Source organism: Dendrobium catenatum, unplaced genomic scaffold (genome assembly GCF_001605985.2).
Source record: "Dendrobium catenatum unplaced genomic scaffold, ASM160598v2 fragScaff_scaffold_1427, whole genome shotgun sequence".
Classification (NCBI taxonomy): Eukaryota; Viridiplantae; Streptophyta; class Magnoliopsida; order Asparagales; family Orchidaceae; genus Dendrobium; species Dendrobium catenatum.
Window position 1 is genome coordinate 372,885 of NW_021319889.1, and position 25,783 is coordinate 398,667.

The 25,783-nt window shown below is 33.1% G+C and overlaps 1 protein-coding gene across 1 annotated transcript; it reads right to left on the bottom strand.

The window, feature by feature from the left end:
* Window positions 1–321: 321 nt before the first annotated feature.
* On the bottom strand, window positions 322–25,783 carry LOC110111110 (FAD synthase). Its single transcript, XM_028699994.1, has 14 exons — window positions 25,623–25,783; window positions 25,342–25,459; window positions 25,131–25,213; window positions 24,971–25,030; window positions 22,217–22,471; window positions 17,227–17,323; window positions 16,214–16,264; window positions 16,018–16,098; window positions 11,928–11,999; window positions 5,397–5,459; window positions 2,449–2,595; window positions 1,287–1,377; window positions 1,093–1,145; window positions 322–1,028 (listed from the first exon to the last, which is right to left on the bottom strand). Exons 1-14 carry the CDS (start codon window positions 25,739–25,741, stop codon window positions 945–947), a joined length of 1,374 nt encoding a protein of 457 aa, XP_028555827.1. The 5' UTR covers window positions 25,742–25,783; the 3' UTR covers window positions 322–944.

The window sequence follows — 25,783 nt, forward strand, 5'->3', positions numbered from 1 at the left end:
GAAAGCCATCCCAAACAAAGCCGGGATGGTTTTCTTACTGCTTAAAATAACTTTTTAATACATAAATTTTCATTTTTTATATAAAAAGCTAATATAAGAAGCAGAAAAAAAAGCCATCCGAAACGAAACCGCATCTGCACCAATAAAACCAAGTTGCCAAGAACACCGTTTTGATTCTATAACACTAAGAATTTTAATAATTGCGACGATCCTGAAAGGGTGATCGCTCAGCTCTGACTCACTGAAATTCTCTAATTTCCAATCAGAACGTCACAAAATTCAAGCACAAAATTAAGATAGATCTTCATCTCTTGAAGGCAGTTTGATCAATACGATGTAGGCCACTCAATGGATATCTTGGTGAAAATAATAAAAAGAAAAGGTACTTTCACAGCATTACTGCAGGCTTATGAACAATATGAACACAGCTTAAGGTTTCTTTTGAGACGGCTTTCTTCCTGCTTCTTAAAACAGTTTTTTAGTAAAAAAATTTTATACTAGAAAGCTGTTTTAAGAAGCAGTAAGAAAGTCGTCCCAAACGAAACCTAAGAATGAAAATATGGAAGTGAAATTCCAATGAAGAAAATGACAAAACTGCCCAACGAATTGATTGCAAAATAATTCCTATAAACTAATAAACTAAATCAGTTGTTGGTTCACGAAATACCTATTGCAGGCATTCTTCAACTTATTAAGAAGACCAGCAAACTTCAACGCTTGTTCCTTTCCTTCCAATGGCCGCAACCTTTATTGAATAACGAAGCTACTTTAATATGAAGGCTTATTTCACAGTAGGAACCCACAAAAGAGAAGCCTAGAGGCTATTGGCGATTCAGATTCTCTCCCTCTCTTTCTACCTCTCTTTCTCTCTCTTTTCACATGCAGTTTTAGGCTGAGAGAAAATCATAGAAGTTAGAAGAGAAATGATGGAGAGAGAGCCGAAATCACCCACTGCTTAGTTCCGAAAATGATCCAAAGTCGAACTTCTGAGACAAAATACGGGAAGCCAACTCTATTCTTTCATGATCCTGAGTGAAATTTCAATATTAGAAGAAATAAAGTAGCTAATGGCATTCAAATGGAGAGAGATACCTTTCCAACAAAATTTATTATGAGAGGTCCAGCTCTGGATTGGCGATGGCATCCTTTATTTTGTAGAAAGCAAACAAAATTGAGGTTAGAAATGCCACTTTGCAAGAAAAATTTTCAGCGCTGAAAAATTCATAATTCATATTCCAACAGCAGATAAAAGAAAATTTCTCAGAATATGGAGTTTTTGAATTTACCAATATGAATATCTGGGAAATCGAGGCATAATTTTGTAAGGACCGCAGCAATTTCAACCTTCATGACGTACAGGAACAGGAGTAAGATGTACTGTAACTAGAACAGGGAGGAGAGGATGACAAGATCACTGAAATCAGCTATTTTTTTAGGAGACGTGAAATATTCTATTTAGTCTAAGTTGTTTTAAGATGTTAATGTCCACCTTGGAATAATAACAAAACTTCTATAATAAACATATGATAGGAAATACTTGAGTTCGGAAGCAAACCTATCACCAACCGGTGAAAAACAGTGAGAATAATACAAAATCTGGGTGAAATCAGCCCCAACACGATAGATTGCGGTAGGAAAATCAAAGTCAAACAAGAATGAAAACAAGATACAAGAGATCCTCAATTCGAGAGGAGGATCATCTCTCCCAAATCTTTAGACAAGAGAGTTTAGAGCCCAAGTCGTCAAAAAACCCTAATCGAAAACAAATCAAGCATAACCTAAACCTAAAACATCTCATGATATTTAATACAATAACTTCCCTAACAAATTTCCCTCCTAAGCCCTAGACGCCCCCTCCTTTTCAAAATTGAAATTAATTGGACTAGTGGGACCCACTATACTGGGCGGCATCGATAGGGGAGGCGGGACTAGCCCGCCTCCTGTAAACACGAACCGGCCCTGGACGGGCCGATTAAGGAGGAACCGACCTATCAACATACAACAATAACATCAAGCCTATCCAACTACATAGGGTCAACACATGAATCCTATTATGTTTAATTAAGAGTCAAATTCTTATTTAAATTTTATAATATACATAATTATAAGAAAATTTAGAATTTAATTTTTTATAGCATACCTAACTATTTAATGTTTTTATAAAATCCAAGGGAGCAAAAGCCACCCTTCTCTCTAGTTTCATGACCGATCATAAACAATGCTTTACTAAGAATGACAGTAATTTTCAAGATACCTCATGTCGATAGAAACAAAAAGTAAAACTAAATAAAATCGCAACTATTGCGCTTATTTGAAACAAAAAGAAAAAAAAAAAAGATCTAAAACGTGAAAAATTGGCTTGGCAACTTTGTCAAAGATTAAGTTCAATAGAATTGATAACTTCAACAAAACAACCATTTTACTGGTGAAGGTAAGATAGTGAGATACATCGTAAAGCTTGGTGCTGAGTTGCTTTGATATGAAGGGGCCCATTTGCACTAAAGGGCTGCTACATAGTTGTAGAAGGCAATCCCACTGCTGCTCCAATTCATCCGTATTTGTTGCAGAAAGAAGCATAACGTTACAACATTTAATCTGCAATAGGATAAAAAATGATCAAATTAAGAAATGCAGAAAGTTAATGTTGAGCAATTGTATGCCAAACTGGAAAACCCATTTATGCTTAACAATAACAAAGAAAAACAAATTCCTGTTTACAGATGATATGAAGTAGCTCCTATAGGATAAAAGGTAGATGGATTCAAATTTTGTGCAATGATAAGTGGAAATTATGGTTCTTGACATGTGCAAAAGAGGTTCTGATGCTGGGTATAGGGTATTCAGGCTAGGCTAGCAAATGTAGGAAACATGATAGAACTAAAGAATTTGTAAATGGAAAAGAATAAAACTGATGTGATACGTTCAAGAATTGCACATGAAATTTATTAAGAATCACAAAGTTTACCAATGTAAGATTAGAGTATCGTAGGTTAAGATTCAAGAAGTTTTCCGTTATCGAAATGTTATGATAAGCAGTTACAAACTAGTTGTTTAGACATAATTAAGGAAGGATCTCAAAAGTATCACAATAAAGCAAATGCGGAAAATAATAGAATCCCACGGCTAATGTCTAGAAAGTTCACAACGAGTTACCTTGCTCACTCACACTCAAGTCGGGCTTAGCGGAAGAAGGTCTTTAGCAAACTCAACGATGCCACGAAGACGGTGGCAACACCAATGGCCTTGAACCACGGAGAGGTTGACGGTGACGAGGATAGCGTGAATGCTCGACTGTTAATGCTCCAATCGTGGCTTGAAAATCGTCAGTCGATGATGCTTACAAGAATCGGGACAACTCGCTCCAAATATTCTTCAACTGTGGCGTCGTCTTCAAATCCTACGTCAAAGCACGGAGATCGTAGGATATTAATGCTTCGGTCGGCGTTGAATACTAATCCCCACTCAAACTCGGGATCCGCCATGCATGCTTGACGTAGGAGAATCTTTCTTGAGAAGAGAGGAAGATTGTGGTGTGGAGAGAGAGAACACTTGTAGTTGATAAGGTGGGAGAGGAGGAGATGAGGCCGGCGGGAAACTCAAGGAGAGAGGGTGGGAAGTCGGGTGCAAGAGTGGGAAGGCTAGGGTTAGGGGAAAATAGGTGGGATGATTGTAGCAAGAAGTTTACTAAAATATGAAGTTAATCTCAGGTTTCAGTAAATTTGGAGGGAATTATTTGAAACGAATTTCAAATTTTAAATGTAATTAATGGGAATTAATGAGCAATTAATGGAGCTCATCAAGAGGGGTGGCCGGCAACATGCTTAGAGGGAAGGAGGAGGTTTAAAATCCAAAGACTGAAATTTAATTTCATTTTTAAGTAATTTAGGAGGGAAAAATCTTTGAAATCAAATTTTGATTTCAAAACGGTCAATGCATTAGACAAGCAATTAATGGGGATCTCAATGGGCGGAGCCGGCGGCTTGCTTAGAGGAGGAAGAGGGGGTTAGGGAAAGAGGTTTCTAATTTGGGATGATGATGTGGAACTATGTCTCATGACTCCAATTGAGATTAATTCGAAATTGAAATTCATTATAAAAACTTACCTAAATTGGAATTCCAAATTAGGAAAGAATTTTAGAATTTGAATTTTCAAATTTCAGAATTAAAATTGCTTGGGGAAGGAGTCCGACGGGTGAAGGGGAATTACCGACGAGGTGGCAGGCCGGGACCATGGAGGTGGCTGACGGCAGGCTCCTAAGGGGCGGCGGCAAATGGGGTTTGGGGTGGGATTTTCTTGTGGTGGTGGAGAAAAAGATAAAGGGAGATAAGAACGAGAAGATAGACTAAATTAACCACGAGTCGCGGACTCTTCCAACGACTGATGGGCCTTGCGATTCGCTCCCTTTGAGCTCTCTCCCTTCTCAAGCCCTCATGCAAGAAGAAGTAGAAACCAAAAGCAATTTTTCATTCAAACATTCATTAGTTCCAATACAACTAGAATGACCTATATATAGGTCCCAACATAAAAGAAAAATACAAAGACTAAATTGCCCTCGGGGCTACAATCATGACTCAGCTCATACTAAGGGTACAATAGGAAACTCCAAGAAATAAAAGAAAAAAATGCATAAATATCTAAAAATATAAACTCTGAATCGTGGCCGTCGATCTGCGCTGTCTCCGACGATACACATGCTTGAACCTCTGATCGATGTCCACATCAAAAACTATTATAAAAAAAAAAATAAAACAAGAAACATAGAAATAGATAATGCAATTGCTATTTGATAAATCACTGTAACTCTAGGAAAGAAAGCTGTCAACGAAAATTGGATGGATGGCCTCAAGCAACAAAAAAAACTACTTATCAAGAAAAGATGCTCATTGCCAGTATTTTCCACGTTTAATCAGATTACTTATTTATCTTCAGGAAGTTTGGAACACAAGATAAAGCTGACTTTTGTAAGGCCTTGAAAGCAATTTCATGCTGAGAGGAAAAATAAAAGACTTTAAGCAGACATCCCAACGATCCAAGTAAGAGGGCTGCCGCGAGGAAGAACAAGGACAAATTAGGATGATTATCTCATAATAAATGCATCAGCACAAGTCCCTATTATAGTAGTGAAGGCAGACAGCCACAAAACCTAAGGCAATGTCTTCATAAGATGTGAAGAAAGACATCTGAGGCATACTAAATATGAGAAACGATATCAAGTATTTCGCATTAGAAGCAGCACTGCTGCACGGTCTCAGAATTCAGCATTCTATAGCTAGTTTTTATCAATTAACATGATTTCAGTGCCTGCAAAAGCTACATAAGCTACACGGGTGAATGAGAGAACGTAAGATATAATCTAGAGCAACAAGGAATCAAAACATCCAAGTGCAGGGCATACCAATGGCACTACTAACTTGTCATGGTGTAGCAATTCTGTAATACCTTCCGGCAATAAAGCCATCTGAAAAATGAAAGACAGTAATATCCAGATAAACGTTAGCATCTACATTTTATGTGACAGGAAAAAAAAAACTTGTAAACTTTTAATAAGAGAGTAAGGCACAGAAAAATATGCATTTTCTCCTTAGATAAAACTATAACATGAACAAATCTTACTCCATCGCGACTGCCAATTTCTAATGAGATATCCGGCAGTGCAAGAAATACTTAAAAGAAAATAATTAATATCATAATATGTCTCCTGAGAGAGCAATATCATGCTTAAAGCTTAATCCATCAGCAGTAACAACTTTAGCAATTGATTAATGAGATGATATATTATATTTCCAATAACCTCAAAACAATTAATGATAATACTTTTTAACATACATTCAATATTGATAAGAGCAATACATTTTAAGTAAACGACTACTAATTGTTAAATCACAGCCGTCCCTTGGCATTTTGATCTCAGGCTAAGATGGAGAATTTGTGGGAGGCTCAGCTATTAAATCCAAAACCATTCCTTGGCATTTTGATCCCATGGCTAAGATGGGAATCCGTGGGAGGCTCACCTAGATTCGGTGATCTCCTTCCATATTTAGATGAATGATTTAGGAAGGATTATATTAGAGAAATTATGCAATATTTTGTAATTATTTTTTTTTATTAAGATATATTATATAGATCTATAAATATGGACAAGTTTGTGCAATAAAAATAAGCCTTTTCCCTCTCCAATTCTCTAAATTTAACATTAATGAATAAATTTGCATTATAGAAAACACAATGCCATATGTGAAAGCCCTACACTATGAATGATCATCATGTTAATGTTGCCATAAATGATTCAATAGCTAACAACATCATGACTCAAGCTGTTGGTTTGATTAATGAAGTTTTATATTTCTTTCCACCAGGATTACAAGTGGAAAGACACATTAAACTTACGGTAAGGTGCACTGCAAGGTTAACATAATATGCAAGAAAATTAGCACCGACCTTCCCCTCCCCTCTGTCCGCCTTGCAGGATGTTTTGTGCAACACCGGCTCAACAACCTTCACAACACAGAAATCTCACCAAGCATCACCTTAGGTCGTTGGTTTAAAGGGAGAACAGGGTGAATCTTTGAAGGAGGAAGAAATTGAACCGGTCCGTCTCATCTGCAGTGATAAGGCTCCTTCTCAAAGCCAGCACTAGTGTACAACCTAGCAGCATCATGTTAGGCCTGTTCAGATTTACAAAAGGACTGGTGGGGCCCGCCCCCTTTAATGCTGCCGCCCATTTGGAGCAATAGGGAGAAAGGGTTTTGGGAGGCTAGTTTGAGAGGGAAAAATTGAATGTGAGATGTTTGAAATTAGGAAATGAATTGTATTAGTAAGGGGGCTGGTTGGAGGGAGTTTTCTCATGCTTGAATATTTTGTGTTCTCTTGAGTTCTTGGGTGTTTGGGCTCAAGATTGCTTTTCTAGAGATTTGGGAGAGAACAATCCTCCTCTCGAATTGACGATCACTTGTATCTTGTTTTGTCTTTGTTTGGCTTGATTTTCTCATTGCAATCCATCGTTTGGGGCTGTTTTTCCGCCCAGATTTTGCATGATTCTCGCTGTTTTCACCAATTAGTGATAGATTTGCTTGCGAACTCAAGTATTTCCCTTGGAGATTCTTGCGAACTCAAGTATTTCCTATCACATCATTGACCCAACTTGCAGGCGCAGGAAGTTGTTTGATGCCACCATTGCTACTAACTGATCAGAGACCTAATAAGCTCATCTTTTTCCTCTCTTAGTTTCAATTTTGATTCATAGAATTAGTTAAATCATGTTATGATTGTTATTTGTTCTTCACAAAAAGTTCACTATCAAGCCTTGTTCTTTACCCCATTGTGACTGGAGCTTTATTCATCATCATCATTTGTTGTAGGCAGGCGATTCGTTTCTTTAAGAACATGGATCTAGGTTTTGAATTAGTTGATTTTAAGGATGTGGTATACATCTTGAGAGAACTTACATTTATTAGATGAATTCTTTGTCGGGGTTGGTATTTTTTATGCTTATAATATGATATTGAAATATTTAGTAATTATCAATCATGCCTTATACTTTCAGTCATGCCTTTCATCATGCCTACATTAACTCATTTCTTTCATAATCAATTTATCTCACATTCATTGAAATTTTGATGTTCATATTAAAATGCCATATGGTGTGCGGATAACTTGATCATGTAAATTGATGCAAAAACTCAAATCTCTTACTATATTACAGTAAATTAATTCCATATTACTAATGATGGCCTAACCTGTTTGACACATCAAATCATAGTTTATGTTAGATATATCATGTTCATGCAAATTACATAATATTGACATGAAATAAACATGATTATATAGTTGCCAGAAGAATTGTTACAACACTTGCTCATGACAGATGCAAAATGTGTATACTTATGTGTGATGGATGTAAATGTTAGTACTAACCTCTTGTTGATATGATGGACTAGCTAGGCGAACGTATATACATGGTGTGATGACTATATTGGGTGTTGGGTAGTCATTGGACTCCACATGGGTTAAAATATACCTCTTGTTCAGGGCGAATATGTCTAATGCAGTTAACAACACCATACAATAAATAATCATAGAACAATTGACATTTTTAATATCATCTTAACCTAATCTTATGATGCAATAATTTGTAATGAGATTATATTGTAAATAATACTTCTTCTATTGCTCATATGACTACATGTTAATATTAATATTATTACATGTTCTACATCTTATCGCTTATATTTATATAATAAAAGTTACTCATTGAGTTTGCATGACAAACCCATTTATGATTAATTTTATCTTAACAAATCTTATTAAGTTGATTAAGGACCATCACTATAAGAGAAGATCTTTCAGCAATAGTTATTTTATTGACTCAATATTTATAACTGAGTTATAGTTCTTTATTTAAACTTATGTTGAGTTCTGGGTTATTGTAGTTAGAGTTGATTCATCTTACTTATATTAGTTGATGTTAAAATTTTCCTTGATAAAAGACATTTAAAGATAATATTCATCCAATAAAATTTCATTTTATATATTATGATTATTAATTTTTTAAGTATTTCATATAAAAATCATTTTCTCATGAATAAGAAATTATTTTTCTTGCCCTGAATCAAAAGACTAGTCTCATGAGTTGATATTAGATCCTTGCATTATATTAAGTGTTGCCAAGGTATAACACCTTTTGAACTGAAAGTGCGAAGAACAGAATTAGAGTGATTTATTTTGTATTCAATATATCTTAATTTTTCTTAGTTTATGAATTATGATAGAAAGGGTCCCCTTAGATTTTTTTTTTCTAATTATTATTATATTTATGTCCCTATGAATTACCAATCTATTTACTTTTTTTTTGTGCCATATTTTTAATTATTTGTGAAAACAGGCATTCAGGACAAGGTGTTAAAATCATCGACATTAACAGTAGCCGAAAAGGAGGCTAGGTGGCTGGCGACAATAGACCTTAGGGATCCCCTGCTACCAACCTTCATTGAGTTACTCCTCAAATAGTTGGAACTACTAAAGAACCAACTTCGGATGCTGCTGCCCTCATCAAGATTGTGAGCAAAAGTGACACACAAGCCTTGCAAGCTGATCTTATCATCATATTGTTTAAGTATTTCGTGATAAATAAAGACAAGGTCACTGAATTAGAAACTATAGGGAACTCGTAACAAATCCAGAAAACTCTCTTGGGAACAGAACCTTCCTACCAATACTAAAAATAATTGTAACCGTCAGGACCACACTTGGTGAACTAGAATAAAAAAGAATTGAACACTCCCAATTCATAGGAAAAGAAAGATGTTATATGGGTCCAGCTCACATTAATATAACCTATATACAGGCAAAACTCACATTCTTTAAGAAATAAGAGAATATAAAAAGAAATTTAATTCGCAAATCATGCCACAATATCCACAACATAAGTACAGAAGCAAACAGAAGGCAAAAAGTGGTCATTGAAAAATCAAAGATGAAAATTTTGCACACATTTCAACAAAAATGCCCATGCAAGAATTCACGTACGAATATCTTTAAGATATGGCACACATCACAACAGAATTTTTAAATTCAAGCGCATCACCTTGAGAAACATGTCATTATCTCGACAAGCATGTCATTATCTCGAAAAGCATCTTATTGCCCCAGAACCATATCATTGCTCTAGAAGTGTGTCATTGCATCGAGAACAACAGTATATGGGTGAGATGTTTCACTAAGTTGCACGAATTTTGCCAATTTGTGAAACAAACTGCGCCAATGCGTCCGGAACGTCCAAATTATTTAAAAGTGTCCACACTATTTAAAAGAAAAAGTAAGAATACCTACATTTGTTCCAAAATATTTCGGGGTCTCACTGAGACAAATATAAAAATATAATAAAATTATAAGAAATTTAAAAAATATTTCAAGTTAATTTTACTGAACTCAAATCAGGTTCTGCAAGCAAGTTGACAAAGTCGAAGATAACCAAATGAAAATATTCAAGTACCCCGATGAAGACTTTGTTGAAAGAAAATATTAACTAGAGGGGTCCATTTTCAAAAATCAAATTTTCATATTGCAAATATTGATACTTATGAATTTCAATGTTACCCAAATGACAATCATGCGAAAGAAAATATTAACTGGAGGGATCCATTTTAAAAATCAAAATTATATATTACAAATATTGTATATAAAGTGATTTTAATGTCAATCTGATGATAGTTCTATTAAAAGAAAATATCAAGCGAAGGGGTCCATTTTCGAAAATCAAATTTTCATAATGCAACTATAAATATTTCAATCAATTTCCATGTCACCTAGATGACGGCCATATTTAAAGAAACAATCAGAAGACGTCCTCCTCAAAAAGCAAAATTTCATGCTATAAATATAAATACTTCAAGTGACTTCAATGTCGTATCAATGATGGTCATATTGAAAGAAAATTTTAACCAGAGATGTCCATTTTCAAAAATCAAAATTTCATGTTGAAATTAAAAATGTTGTAAGTGACTTCAATATCATCTCGATGATGATCATGTTGAAAATTAATCTCAAATAGAGATGACTATTTATAAAAAAATCTTCCAAATCTTGAAGCAAATTACAGTGAGGTCCAAAATTCTATTTAAAAAAAAAAATAAAAATCCAAAAGATAAAAAAAGATAATATTCAAGTGAAGTTTACCTCTCAAAATTTAAAGCAAAATTCATCCACCCTCTGTATTCGTTTGTCAATGGTGATACAAGATAAGTTGGGCGAGCAACTTAGCTTGTATGCTCTCCAATAGCTAAAATCTCTCTATTAGTTCGATTCAAATTTATTCCCTTAGACAAACATCAACCTCAGGTCTACAAGATAAGTTGGGCGAGCAACTTAAGGTTGTTGACAAGAATCCTTCAGTCACGTTGGATCAATTGCCACCTCTAAATCCCAATATTAAATTTGTTGTTATTATATGCTCAGTACTTAGTGACTATCTAATGGCTAAGCCTTAATCGAAATTCGAAAGTACACTTTTAATTATCGAGAGATATAATTAACCATAGGGGCTTGCGCATATGAAAAACCTTAAGCCCGATCTTAAAGTCCTCGTAAAATGAGGATGAAATTTCTAGGCGTCTTATCTTCAATTCAAATTTCCTTCTAAAATTGACCTAGCAACATCCTAAAACTCTGCCTAATGAATCCTTTATCAAGCAAGTCCTATAATAAATATAACAATTTACTTTCTATCATAAGAATTTATTAGCCTATATTTCATTCATTTAAATATAAAGTTGATATTTTTTTATGAAAAAATCAGACAATAGCTATCTCTACAATATCACCTCTTTAACTAAAGAATATTCAACGATGGTATTTATAGAGTAAAAGTGCATCTGTAGTGCATAAGACTCCCATCAATGTTAGGTTTAAGAAGGGGTTAACTTACAGCAACTATAAAGTGAAACGGTCTCAACTATACTAAACATCATAACTAATAACTACGTAACAAGTACAATTTTCAACTTTAAAATAAAAGCTTGAACATTGAACAACATAAGAAAGCATGATGAAACTGAAAATATAATTCCAAATTCCAAAAAATTTTGAGTAAAAAATTTGTGAACGGACAATAGAAATATAAAAAAAGAAAATAAACAGTAAAAAAAATATTTTAGTGTTCATAAGAAAAAGAACAAGGACTTGATCTGGGATACATAGCTTCAATTTTCTTTTAAAAAACTGGCTTCTCATGACCATTATTATTATAATAAACAAAAGTCTTCAGAATTAATTTTGCATCAAATAATACAAATAAATCAAGAAACACAGTACTATGTTAGCTTAGCATACGGAAGGTATACATACAAAAAGCAAGCTTAGCCAAAAAGGAAAGTATAAATTCTATATATAAATATAACATGCATGCATTATATTTCAACTATTTCATCACCTCATTTCGGTTGCCTGTGCCGTGGTTTCCCATAATATGTCTAAGATACTCCTCAAACTCTTCATCAGGGGCCTAAGAATGAGGAAGCTACTAAATTCGTGAGAGAATTTTACAATTTTAAATCCTTTAAATACAATTGATTTTTAGAACTAGTAAACAGAAAATAGTAACAAAAAACTTCAAGGAACAAATGACACATGGTGAAATTCATCAGGAGCCTAGAGATGGGGAAGATATAAATTTAATATCATTTACTAAATACCTAAAAGAATTCTGTCAATTTCAGAACACTGAAAGTACAGTTGATTTTAGAGTAATGAACGGATAACACTAACAAAGAATTTTAAGAAGCAATAGCAAAAGTTATATATTAGAGAGCAAGACTGAGAAGTCAATTGCAATCAATAACGACTCTAGAGCATAGTCAGCTCTAAATAAAGTCTAGCTAAACATGATTAACTTCAAGATTGTATGCCATGTGCCTCGACATATTTTATTTCGAGGTAATAACTAATAAGTGAATAAAGTGTAGTACAATAGAATAGAATCACACTAAAAATTATATATCCTATCTCCACCTTCAACGTCATGAACAAAACCACACCTAACAGCCAGTAGTTCAGCAGCATTTAGCTTCCAAGTACATTGGAATTACCTATCCTTCTTTTAAAATCACGGGCACAAAATACCATGACCAAATGAGAGTCCTTAGGTACGTCCAGCTATTATTGGATGACAAGAAAAAAGGACATCGATATGTTGCATCAGCAATTAGTCGTAGGAAATTCTTACCCACCATCATGTTTAGGTTTTTGAAATAAACATCATAACAACATTAGTGCCCTTCCTTACATAAGTTACTCTTCCATTCAAGGAAAAATGGACATTGTATTCTGCACCAGTTTTAGTAAGCAATTTATAAACCTGAAGATGTCAACGAAATTTATCCTAAATCATCCACCTAAAACTTCACTATTTTATGCATTTTCCTGTAACTTCTTCAAAAAAGGTACTAACATGGAGAAAAGTGGGACAGCTGCCAAAATATAGTTGACAAGTTTACATCAACAGATTTTATTAGTCTATGGAAATCTTTAGCTTTCTCATTACAGAGTAACCATTCAAAAAACCCTGAGCTACAGCAAAAATACGTCAAAGCACGAGAACTTGTTCTAGAGGGCCATTGTATCAGGTCAGATATTTGATACTCTAGAACAGAAAATAGAAAAAGCCATTACGTGTATGATGCTTCAATTTTTCTAAAACAATTTTCAAAAGCTCTTGAACACCTCTTGGACACGGCACAAACATCTTGGATATAAATTAAACAAAACCTTTCCCACTCTAACAAGGATATACCTCAATTGAATGGTATTTTAGATAACATTCATCTTCACCATTACTCTCACTTTTCATTTTTTACTTAAGCTACTTGAATGTTTTGCGCTTGGTAATATGAAATTTAGTTCATTTTGGTGTGTGTGTGTGTGTGTCACAGAAATTCCTGAGGTTTGAAAAGCTCATTCAGATCAGTGCACGCTTCTTTAAATCTCCACTTTGATCCCTAACACCTCTTCAAAATTTCGCTATGGTCCTCAAACCTAATTTTTGGCCAGCACAAAGAAATTTGTTCACCAACAATGTTAAATTTTTTGTTAATTTAGCTAAAATTACTTATTTTCTTAAATTGAATGATAACAACTTTTATCACCAAAATACACTCCTTTATTGTCAAATTAGTCCCTGACGAAACTCAAGTCTTTAAAAAAGCCCTACCTTCTTATTCCATTGTATGATTACAGTTCTTCCTCAATGATCCATCTGAACTTTGAAGATCAACATTAAATTCTCACCTTTCTAAAGATTTGTTATAGTTCATTTTCATGATAATTTGTCTAAACTCATCCAAAAATTAAAGAAAGCATAACAGTGATGACCTCATACTTCTCTAACATCTCAATTTATTTTTTTACTATGACTTTGGTTGCTCACTAAATCAATGACAGTTTTCCATTGCCTCCAAACACGTGCGCCACTCCCACAGTTTTCCAAGTTGACGGTGATGGATGGAAAATATAAGGGTGAGGATTTGATGAGGGAAGGAGGAGGCGACCATGATGGAATTTGAAGGTTATGGTGTTGGCAGCCAAAGTGGAGGATGGGCGGGCAAAGGAGACTGGAAGCAGAAATAGGGGGTGGGGGGTTGAAGGAGAAAAGTACGAAGCTTCGTTCATACTTGTCAATGACGAGTGGTAAGTGGATCAAACGTGCGATCTTTTAAAGACATGCAATGACGGTGGGCTTATTAGGTAGCAGACAATAGAAGCCATGGATCTACTGGAGGATGCAATGCAAGAAGAGAGATTGTCCGCGACGGGCATCATTAGGGATGAGAAGAGAAGAGGCAACACCTGCATTACAATCTTAAAGGAAAGGGAATGAAGAAAAAAAAAAAAAAAGGTATTTTTGTCATTTTACAATCAATGATGGTTATATTAAAAGAACGAACTTTAAGAATATGTGCCTATTTCAATAAGCTGTTTCAGTAGAAAAGGACGAAATTTCGTTCGTACTTGTCAATAACGAGTGGAAAGTGGATCAAACCTGCGATCTTTTAAAGATTTGCAATGACGGTGGGCTTATTAGGTACCAGTCAAGAGAAGCCATGGATCTACTGGAGGAAGTGATGCAAACAGAGATATTGTCAGCAATGGGCGTCATTAGGGATAAGAAGAGAAGGGGCAAGGCCTGCATTACAATCTTAAAGGAAAGGGAATGAAGAAAAAAGGGTATTTTTGTCATTTTACAATCAATTGATGGTTCTGTTAAAAGAACGAACTTTAAGCATATGTGCCTATTTCAATGAGCTGTTTCAGTAGAATGTGCTTTACATCTGCTGTTTGTGAATCAACTTGCTATGCATCTCTTATAAAGGAAGAACAATGTGATACGCCTTGGTTTCACAAATTAGGGTTTGCCCTAATTTTCCTTCAAGAATGGAATTTCTCCACCAAATCTCAATCAACACCAAACAAGAGAGATGAGAGGAAGAACAAAAGAGCTTTGCATTAATCTTCAAGACAAAACAAAATACAAAACTAGTCCACTTCGAGAAGGACCAAATCTCCCAAAAGAAACCCTAGAGAAATAAGAAAGAAAAGAGAAAGAGCTTTCTTAACATGATGCCCTCAAAATAAACCCTAATGGCCCTTTCATACAATCACACCACTTCCCCCTCATTCCAAGATTGCCCCCCATCATCCACCCTCCAATTTCCCCCCAAAAGCTGGCCGCCCCCCTTGGTTCCACAAAATTCAAATAGGTGGGCCCACCGTGGCTTTTCCCCCTTGCTCCCTGGGTTCGGCCGAACCCCCCCTGGTTCACCTGGGCCGGCTGCCCCTCCCCTCCTCCTCCTGTAGACCCGCAAGGGGTTAGGTCAGCCGGTCCATCAATAGCCGGTCCATCACAATGTTCTGCATCTTTACAATTGCATAACCGAAAACTAAGTATTCTCAGTTGAGATGTGAGCTTCCAACAAGACCTTAAGAGTGCAGATAAACTTTAGAAGACCGACCCTACAAGTGCAACAAATTATGAAAACACTCAACTATGTGACCACATTGCTTATCTGTGGATATATATTACTTCATCATCATAGCATTAGTATTGAATAAGACATCATATACTGCAGTTTTAATGAAGTTATGTGCTGTGTATTTGTTTAGTGAAGCTAATAGATTATTAGCAACCTTGCACATGAGCTGAGATGGTTTGCTCCCTAATCAACTCTTCTTAGGTATCCTTTATAGTTAATTGTAGATATGAAGAGTTCTCAAAAATGTATACCAACATGAAGAGCAGTCCAAACCTTAGGGACCTACAAGATACTTACCCCTTATACACACACAAGTAGACAAGTATGTCATAAAAATGTCATGTCCTATATTATTTTAAAATTTAAATTTAAAGGACAGCGTTAACGGTGAGGAATGAGACAGCTAAAATAGACACTTTTGCATATCAAAGTATTTCAAAGAACAAAGCATAGCTAGGATTATTATACTTCAAAGTAAAGCATCAAGTAACCCACCAGACGAACTCCAAAGGCTTTTGCCACACCAGCTAATGAAACATCTGAATGTAAGGGCCCAAGCGCTCCAAAAAGAAATATCTATAATCCATGTTTCAAAAACTTTACATAATGAAAAAATAAATATTTAGCTCACAAAGATGTGAAAGTTCATGACTATAGTTATAAACTTCAGTAGATGAGATACAAAACAAACCAAGTCATCTTTGCAGTTCCGGTGCTCCAATTCATCAGCTATCAAATCAATCTGCGCATGATATCAAAAATCAATTAACTAGCAATTGTTCAAGAAAGCTTACCAACAAACTCCTTTAGATTCACATCCTCAAAAAGGATGAGCAAGATTATCATATGATCTATTGAGATGATGCAACAAAAGACAGAAGAACTAAGTTTTAATCAAGATCTAGAAAATCCTAACACGGGGCAACCAGAAAACCGGTTCATCTTTTTTGCTGCAAAAGTTGCATTTCAAGGTCAAATTATGTGAATTTATGATAATAAAAACCTTTAAGGAAAACAAGATGTATCAAGCCCAAGTGGAGTTAATGATTGAAAAAGGAATAGCTGATCAGAGTTTATGACACTAGAATAGTATCAATTAATTGTAGTGATATTAACTAAAATTTAAGAAAATAAAGAAAAAGATAAACAATGTTAAGGATTGCTAAAGCTAAATAGATCAATAAAGACTTATCAAAGAAAGAAAGAAAGAAGAAAAAAAAAAGCTTTTCCTTGCCTAGTTTTAATTAGTTATGAAACAAAAACCCAAAAGAATCCAACAGTGACTAAGAACAGGAAAAAAACAAATATAATTTATGTTATAGTGAAGTTTCCTGAGTACAGTTTTTGCAATGCAGTATAAGATATTTTTTTTATGACATCCCATTAATATAACATAACATACTTCCAAATGTTATTTCAAATAATGTATACTTTACATAGCAAATAAATTATCTAAAAGGTATACAAGGTCATCTGCAATAGATTTTCTATCTAGCATAAGCCTGACAGCAACAAATAAACCAAATTAAAAGAAAAAAAAAGGATAATGAGATTATGACACCACTGAGTAAAAGGAAATACAATTGAGACATCAGTAACATGCACATGTATGAATTTGCTATGCTCATTGGAGTTCAAACCAATGGAATATTTGACACAATCAGAATTCTGAATAAAAAGCCGGACAAGTGCATGTTCTCTTACATCATTGCCAACAACAGCTATATGAGAGACCCGCCAGCCTATAGCATTAAGTTTTTTGCACAAGGTCGCCCCTATTTTTTCCTCTACAGAGCCAAACCTGGAAAGGTAAGCAAATCAAGAGAGAGAATAAATTAACGGTAAAACATTTTGAGCTGACAAACAGTTGGTATCAAACAGACTAAGAATGTATACAACACAAATCCATATCACAATAACCTAATGTATACATGATTGATTCCACCAGCTAACAGTTGGCATTCTGTAATACTTGCTATGTGGAGAACTAACAGGGTATCTAAACCACAAATACAAAACAGTATATGGTTTGATAAAATGTCTCTAGGTTCTTACGTTAAAAACATATGCTGATCATATATTTCAAATTTGAATCAAGATTCATAAATTTCACTAGCCATTTAACTTTTGACACTGGCAATCTATCGTAGATCCCTTCCATCACTTAACACTCAATTTTTAATATCTAAATATACTCAATTGGACTGTACACATCGACAGTAACTACTGAGACCATTATTAGAAGTTAGTAATTCCCTTTAGAGTTTGAATTTGTGAGTTGTTCGCTATGTGCTGAAACCCACTTCAGCGTAACTTAGGCATGCTAATCATATTAAGTAAGGTTAGCGCTCCCACTATGGCCTCCTGAAAACCAATTAAAGGGTATGTTGATTATAGAGAAAATACATAGTTAATATCAGCGTTTTCAAAGTGCTGAACTCAAATGTAATGCGCAAGTGTTTTTTTTCATTCATAAAGTGCAGTTTTACTAAATAGAGCACTCATTCCTTGTATGCCTATAAATAAATTATGTGCATACAACAATCATTTAATTAACAAAATTTAAACCATATTAGATAACAATTTTTATTGATAAAGAATAAAAACTATGTGCAACTATAATAATATATTCAATACCGATTATTTTCATCTATCTAGAAGCAGGAAAAAGAACTAAAATATTAAAAATGAAATTATGAAAAAATATATAAAAATTAAGAATACTCATAAGATTGAGAGACCAGCTAGACTAAAAAAATAGAGGCAACAAAAGGTGAGAGAAAGTATCATGATGAGGAGGGGAGAAACGTGAAAAGAATGCAGTGAGAAGCATTTTAAAAAAGAAGCTTATGAGAGAAGCTACTTAGCAGAAGCAGCAAGAACTAACAAGAAGCATATGAGAAAATTAGCATACATGAAAGCAGAAGAAGAGAATCACCAACAAGCAACAAGCTCCAGCAGGAGAAAACAAAGAACCAATATGCAACAAGACAACAAATATGAAAACTATTGAGGATAAACGAATGTTTGTTCCCAAATTATTGTGGCAAATGCTAAATTAAACTATAAAATTTGAGCCTCGATTATGTTCTGAGCCATGGTCAAATGTACAACAATACAACGCGATCTAACAAAGGGGTGTAACTCACATACTTTGCTCCAGAATATCAAATGCTAATAACTATTGAAATAAGGCTGGAGTTTATTTAAATTTCACTGCAGTGAGCTAATTCAAGCATCTTTTTTAAAATAATTCAAGCTATAAATCACACTCCCAAAACAGTTAACATTAGAGCATCTTTTAAAACTCCTTGAGCAATGGAAGTATGGGTTGTATAACAAGGATGACAAAGAGAACCTCAATTTACTTCAGTCAGCAAAATTCCAATTACAAAAGAATCTTCTAAAACTCTTTATGCGGTAAAACTATTAAGGATATAATAAGGATGTTAATCAGGACCTCAAGTGACTTAAAAAAACAAATCACCACTCGCAAAATAATGAAATTGTCGATTTCAATGAGAAACAAACTCAAACATCGCATGGACATTCCTTGTACACTGCTCAAGCAAACTTTGACAAAACAAGTCCCAAAAAATATTGTGCTTTGACCTAGTTAGATCCAAAATCAATGTTCTTATCATTTTCCACATTTCATTCTCTTTATTTCTCATTTTTGTCCAAATATCATCTTTTATTATCTTAAAAATTTCAGGTTTACAACACCAAAATCAAGCCTTTATCCCACTAGGGGGGTTGGCTACATGAATCCTTTTTCACTATTGTGTCCTGTTAAGAGTTAAATTCAAATTTAAATAAAATAAATAAATATCATTTCTAATACTTTATAATCAGATTTTTTTATCCATCTCTACCTTTCTTGATAAATGTCAAATCTAATACATTTACTCTACTAATCGGTTCATAAGAAGGCCACTGTTTTATGTGACCAAACCACTAAGGCCACTCTCACTAATTTTATCTACCACAAGAGTTACTCCAACATTTTTACGTATATACTCATTTCATATTTTATCTCTAAGAGTAAAGCCACTCATCCCACCTGAACATTCTCATCTCTGCAACATTTAAATTAATTTTATGCTTCTCTTTTAATGACCAACATTTTACATCATAAAGCATTGTAGGTCTCACCACCATCTTATAGAATTTTTCCTTAAGTTTGAGCGAAACTTTTATATCACACAATAAGCCCAATGCATTCCTCCACTAGTTCACTTCAACCATCTAACTTGAATTCTACTAATAATATCCTCATATATTTCACCATCGCTTTGAAAAGTAAACTTGAGATATCTAAGGTGTGTGCTCTTTTTAATGACTTGATCGCCTAAATTCACAATACCCCCACTAGATTTTTTACTATTAAAATTATACCATGTATTCAGTTTTAAATCTACTCAAACGAAAACTTTTATACTCTAAGGTTGATCTTCATAATTCAAATTTCCTTGCAAATCTCTCTCTAGTCTTATCAACAAGAAGAATATCATCAACAAAAATCATACACAATGACACATCCTCTTACAAATGTCTAGTAAAAACTTCCATGATTCAATAAATAAATGTAGCCTTAAAGCTGATCCTTGATATAATACAATTGAAATAGGAAAATACTTGGTCAAACCCACTTGTCCTTAAACCCATTTTTCTTTGAACACAAGTAACAACTCCTGCAAACATATCCTTACACTACAGGAAAATCATCTATTACCGGCGGAAATTGATCATTTTCCGACAGTTTTCAAATTTACCGGTAGTTTTCCGGCAGAATTTTTTTGCTGGTAAAAGGAAAAAAAATTTCGACTGCTTTTTCCGGCGGGAAATAATTCTGGTGGCTATCCGGCAGAATTAAGCCTCCGGAAAATTAAAAAAATATACTAACTAATGGGAAAGAAACTTAATAATGAATTAAAATACTATTAAAATTACTAATTACTGAAAAAATTAAAATAAATTAAAATTTAAATAATAATTTTTAATTTAAATCTTTTTACTTAAATTAAAGAAATAGTTAATATTATTTTTCATCATTTTTGTTATATAATTTAAATAGTTAAAATTTTAATCAATTTAATTAAATTTTTAAAATTCCACCGAAAAATTCCATGGGAAAGAAACCGCCAGAAAATTTCATCGAAAAAGTTGTCTCATTGTTTTCCGTCGGAAAGCCGCCGGAAAATTAACCGCTGGAAAGCCGCCGGAAAATTCCGCCGGTAATGGGTGATTTTCCTGTAGTGTTAATAACTTGAATATAAGCATTATTAATTTCTTCTTTTTTCTAGAATTCTTCAAAGCACTTCTCTTGAAACTTTATCATATGTTTTCTCTAAATTAATAAATATCATATTTAGATCCTCCATATTCTCTTTATACTTCTCCATCAAACCTCTTAATAAATGTATAGCTTCCATAGTAGACCTACCTGGCATTATTCCAAATTCGTTTTTAAAAACATTAATATCATGTCATAACCTATGCTCAATTACTCTTTCTCATATTTTTAATTTACGACACATTAACTTAATTCATTTATAATTCACACTCTTGTGTATCACCTTATTCTTAAAAATAGGAACCAAAACACACCTCTACTCATCACGCATCCTTTTAGTCTTCAAAATAACATTTAGAAATTTAGTACAATTTAGTAAGCCAAGAAATTCCTTCATCTCCTAAGCATTTACATACCTCTACTAATACGATGATAAAAATTAAAATCTTTATTTTTATTTAGGGTGCTAAGATTACTAAAGTCAATAGTATTCTCATAGTCTTCATTAAAAAGCTTAACGAAAAAATCTCATCTACTTATGTTGAATATTCATTTCTAATAAAAGCACTTTTTTATTTTCATCCTTAATGAATTCACTTGAAGTAGATCTTTACCTCTCTTATTTCTTTGCTTAGCTAACTTATATATATATATCATTCGCCCTGTTTAGTATATAATCTATTATATAAATCACTAAAAGTTAAAATCTTTGCATTTGTATTATTTTTTTAGACTCTTTATGGGCCTTCTATATCTTTTCCAATTTCCTGAGCTTTTACATCTAACCCAATTTTTATAAAAAAAGCTTCTTATTTTTTATGTTTTCTTACACATTTTGATTCCACTAACAACTATATTTACTATTATGAGCTATTCCTTTTGATACTCCATACTTTGCAACATTCTTAATATTAATAGCTACTAACAATTTCATGTTTGACAGAAAAAATTATTTCATCATTTCCATATAATTAATTCAAATGCTTCCCTTAAGCAAAATTATATTTCATAAATAAAATTAACTAATATATAAGATGGCTCGTGCAATTGTGACCTCTGCCTATATATACTCATGTACATGTCCCTGTTCTTTTGTAAGTATCACTGATTTAAATAAATTTTAGTTATTGACAGAAATCCTTCTTTGCAGTTAAATTATTGAAGTGCTAAAAATTACAAGAAAATGTCTTATCAGAAGAAATAGCAGTCCCTGCAATTTTTTCAGAAGCAAGCTAACAAGAGTTTACCAATTATACGAAAAGTAATTAATTTCATTTAGTGTCCATATATAGCTTCAATGATTTCCTAATGCCAGTTGGCAACTAATGGACAAAATAGTATGATCAATTTTAAATAAGAGAACAATAAAATCTTACAATATCATATTTAAAAACTTACAGAATCTCATCACCTACAGCAATGATTGACGCTGAAAAAGAGCAGCTTTGATGTGGATTAGTATTCTTTAAACCATTACTCATGATAGGAATGTTGTCATTCTTTGAAGCAAGCTTCTTTGCTCTCCCAGCTCTTTCAAGTCTTCCATCTGATAGACAATAAGCAGGTTTGAAGTTTTCTTTGTCGCCAGACTGATGAGGAATGCATAACAATGCATTTGGCTCTGTATCATATATGCTCCCAATGGAAGTATACCTAAAACGGGGGTAAACTAGGTTTCAAAATAGTATGAAATTATGAGCAATAAGAATGAAATTCTGCCAGTTTCGAAACTTGATATGCTTGAGTTCATATTAATTCATTGAAAAAGCCTCCAAAATGCATGGTTAGACCATATACATCCACCTCCTTTCAGACCCCACACCGGCAGGTAACTCATGCATTACAGCACTAGGTAAACCATTTAAGTGCTCATATTACTTACACATGATAAACATTTTCGTCCATCATCTACAGCATCAATTGGTACCAGGACAATAACAATGATTGAACGGATAACAACAATAAGATAAGTATTCAGGTAGTAAATATAAAAGAAAACAACAATTTTATAAACACAAACATGTCTTCTTGTTGCAACCAATGAAAGCCTAGGTGGTTCATGTTCAATTTTCAACGCAGCCAATAAAAAGAAAGTGTATCGGGTAATTTTTTTAATTTCTAAAGGTAAGAATCTGAGCAAATTAGAGGTACAAAGAGGGACAAAGCTCATAGAAAAGCAATTCCAATGTATTCAATCAGATAAAAACCAGCATCTCTTTCATTAAAAACTGTCATCACTGGTCCCAAACCCTAATGAGAAAGCTTGGTGTTGATCTTAGCTCCATCGCCAATCATAAAACTCAAGTCAAGCACAAGATGAATATAAATTTAAATTTTACTAATGCTAGGGCATTCCAAAGCAGGAATACGCCGCCTCCTAACTGAATTGTGGTGAGAAATAGAAAAGAGTTTGCCGTGAAATCACCTACAGGTGGTTTGCCACAGTTATAACCTGAAGATCGTAAAGGATTGGCTACTACATCATCTAGAAATGATGAAGCAAAACCTAATATAATTGAGGTGGAAATTGTGTAAACTTAGATTTGCTACATGAAATTCAAGGACATTGAATTGGAATATCAAAAAAGTAGTGAGTACAATGATTAAAAGAGCAAAAAATTGGTAGTTTGCAAATAGAATGAAAGGAAAAATGTCTGAAAAAAAAAAAATCATGAAGGTTACAAGTTGGTGTATATTGAGAAGATTAACAATAAGAATACGGAAGCAAGAGTAGTTAATAAATCATTTAAAAAATTGTTAAGGTGGACAGGTTTAACCATAGAGTACAACAACAACAACAACCCTTCATTCGTCGTTCCAAATCCATGGCCACCATGAATGCTTTTAAAATCATCTACCTCTCTACCAACATGTCCATTTAAATCTCCTCCAATAAAAACTCTTTCTTCAAGAGGTATCTTTTGGTTTAACCATAGAGTGATGACTACTAAATTATTGATGATGACATAATAAATTTTATTATTGATTATGCTCTAAAAGTTGGATTTTAAGATGGTTGGAAAAACCAGCTTTGGAAAATTATGGAAAAAATATACAGTGTATACCTAATGAGAAAGGATAATTATTTGTGGCAACTTAAATGGATATATAGATTCTAGTAGAGTAGGCTATGAGAGGATTTATAATAGGTATAAGATATGAGAAAGATATTTGGCGGAAGGAGTAAACACAAGCTTCATCAAAAGGAAAAAGTAACATAATTATGTTCAAAGTGGAGCTACTATATTATAAATAGACTTTTTAACTTAAAATAAAAAACTAATTGCAAATGTTATATGATAATTCTGGAGAAAATGTAAGTGTTTAGACACACAAATAAAATTATGAAAATTTTAATGGAAAAAAACAAAGTTATGAAACATATTGCATAAAATTTTGATATGCAAAAAATTTTCATTAATTTAAAACCAAAAATTTTATCAACATGTCTCTATTTAGACAAATAGCGTAACACTTTATTACAAATTTTAAACACTTTCAATGAAAAATGAACTTATATTTTATTATAAAAATAATATTTTGATACACATTCTGGAACATTTAAAAGTATTTGATAACTATAAATATTTTTTTATTAGAAAATATATTATTTCTTATTATAAAAATATATTATTTTAATAAATCTATTCTACAACATATAAAAATATTAAATAACTACTAAATATATTTTTTCTTGGTTAAGTAATAACTTGTAAATATAATAAGTATGCTAATAACATTATATAATATAAAAAATTATTATATTAAATAATTGCAGGTAATTTATCATATTTAATTTTACAATAATATTAAAGATAAATAATGAAACAATTTATATTATAATAATAAATTATTTAACAAAAAACATGACAATATGGTTACTATATGGAACCATTTGACATAAAGATTAATTTTCTTTTCTTTATTTGTAAATAATGAATAAAGAAAAACATCATAGAAACTATTACTTGTTTCACAAATAATGTATAGAAAATCTAAACTTATTAAATTATTCAGTCTTACTTGATTTCAAAATACGTAAGTGAGGTTATCTATGCATATGTTGTTTTATACTTTTATGTTATGTTATAAATTTACATATCACTTATAACTAATCCTTTCAATAATAGAACATAAAATAGAACATTTTACCCTTTATCGTATAGACTGCAATATGGAACCTTGCATGTTAGGATGAAAGCCCACACATCCCTGCAGAGAAAGGAGAGAAAGAGAATACATCATACGGTGCACTAATAAAATCAGAAAAAAAAAACTAGCTTAAAAAAAAGGATAATAACCAATGAAAAACCTGTATGACCAATCAAGGATGGGATTCACCCTCATAAAAGGAGGCCATCCAGTTGAACTTGGAGAAAACTGTTCTTGACCAATCTGCAGGTACAGCAAGTTTCATAAATTATAATACAAGCATGTGAATATAACTCTAAAAAAATACATCTCCCATTATAAGTATCAGCCTCCTAATGTATGTAATATGGTAAAAAGAGAGAATAACATACAGCATTTGGATCGCCAATTCGGGTTCCCAGGAAAATAGCTTTTGTAGGTTTTTCCTTAAGCAAAGTCTCTAGACCAGACTTAAAATCAAGGCGAATAATATCCAGTTGTAAATCATAACTGTCAAAAATAACTGAAACATCAAATATAGATATATAGATAAAGATAAAGCAAGAAATACAAACAAACAGAGATAGCTATATCATGAGTAAAATCACTCCAAGAGAATTAAAACATTAATTGGAATTAAAACACTAAATAATATGGGAAAGAGAATTACTACCTAGCAGCTGTCTCATAAGTGAATGAATTAATTTCAGGAAACGCACTAGAGGTCTCAAAGTAGATTGTTCGTATTGGACACTTTAGTACAGAGTCCATGTTTCCATTGAAACTACCCATTTCCTCTTTATACAAAAAATATCCAGCACGAAGTAAATGCAG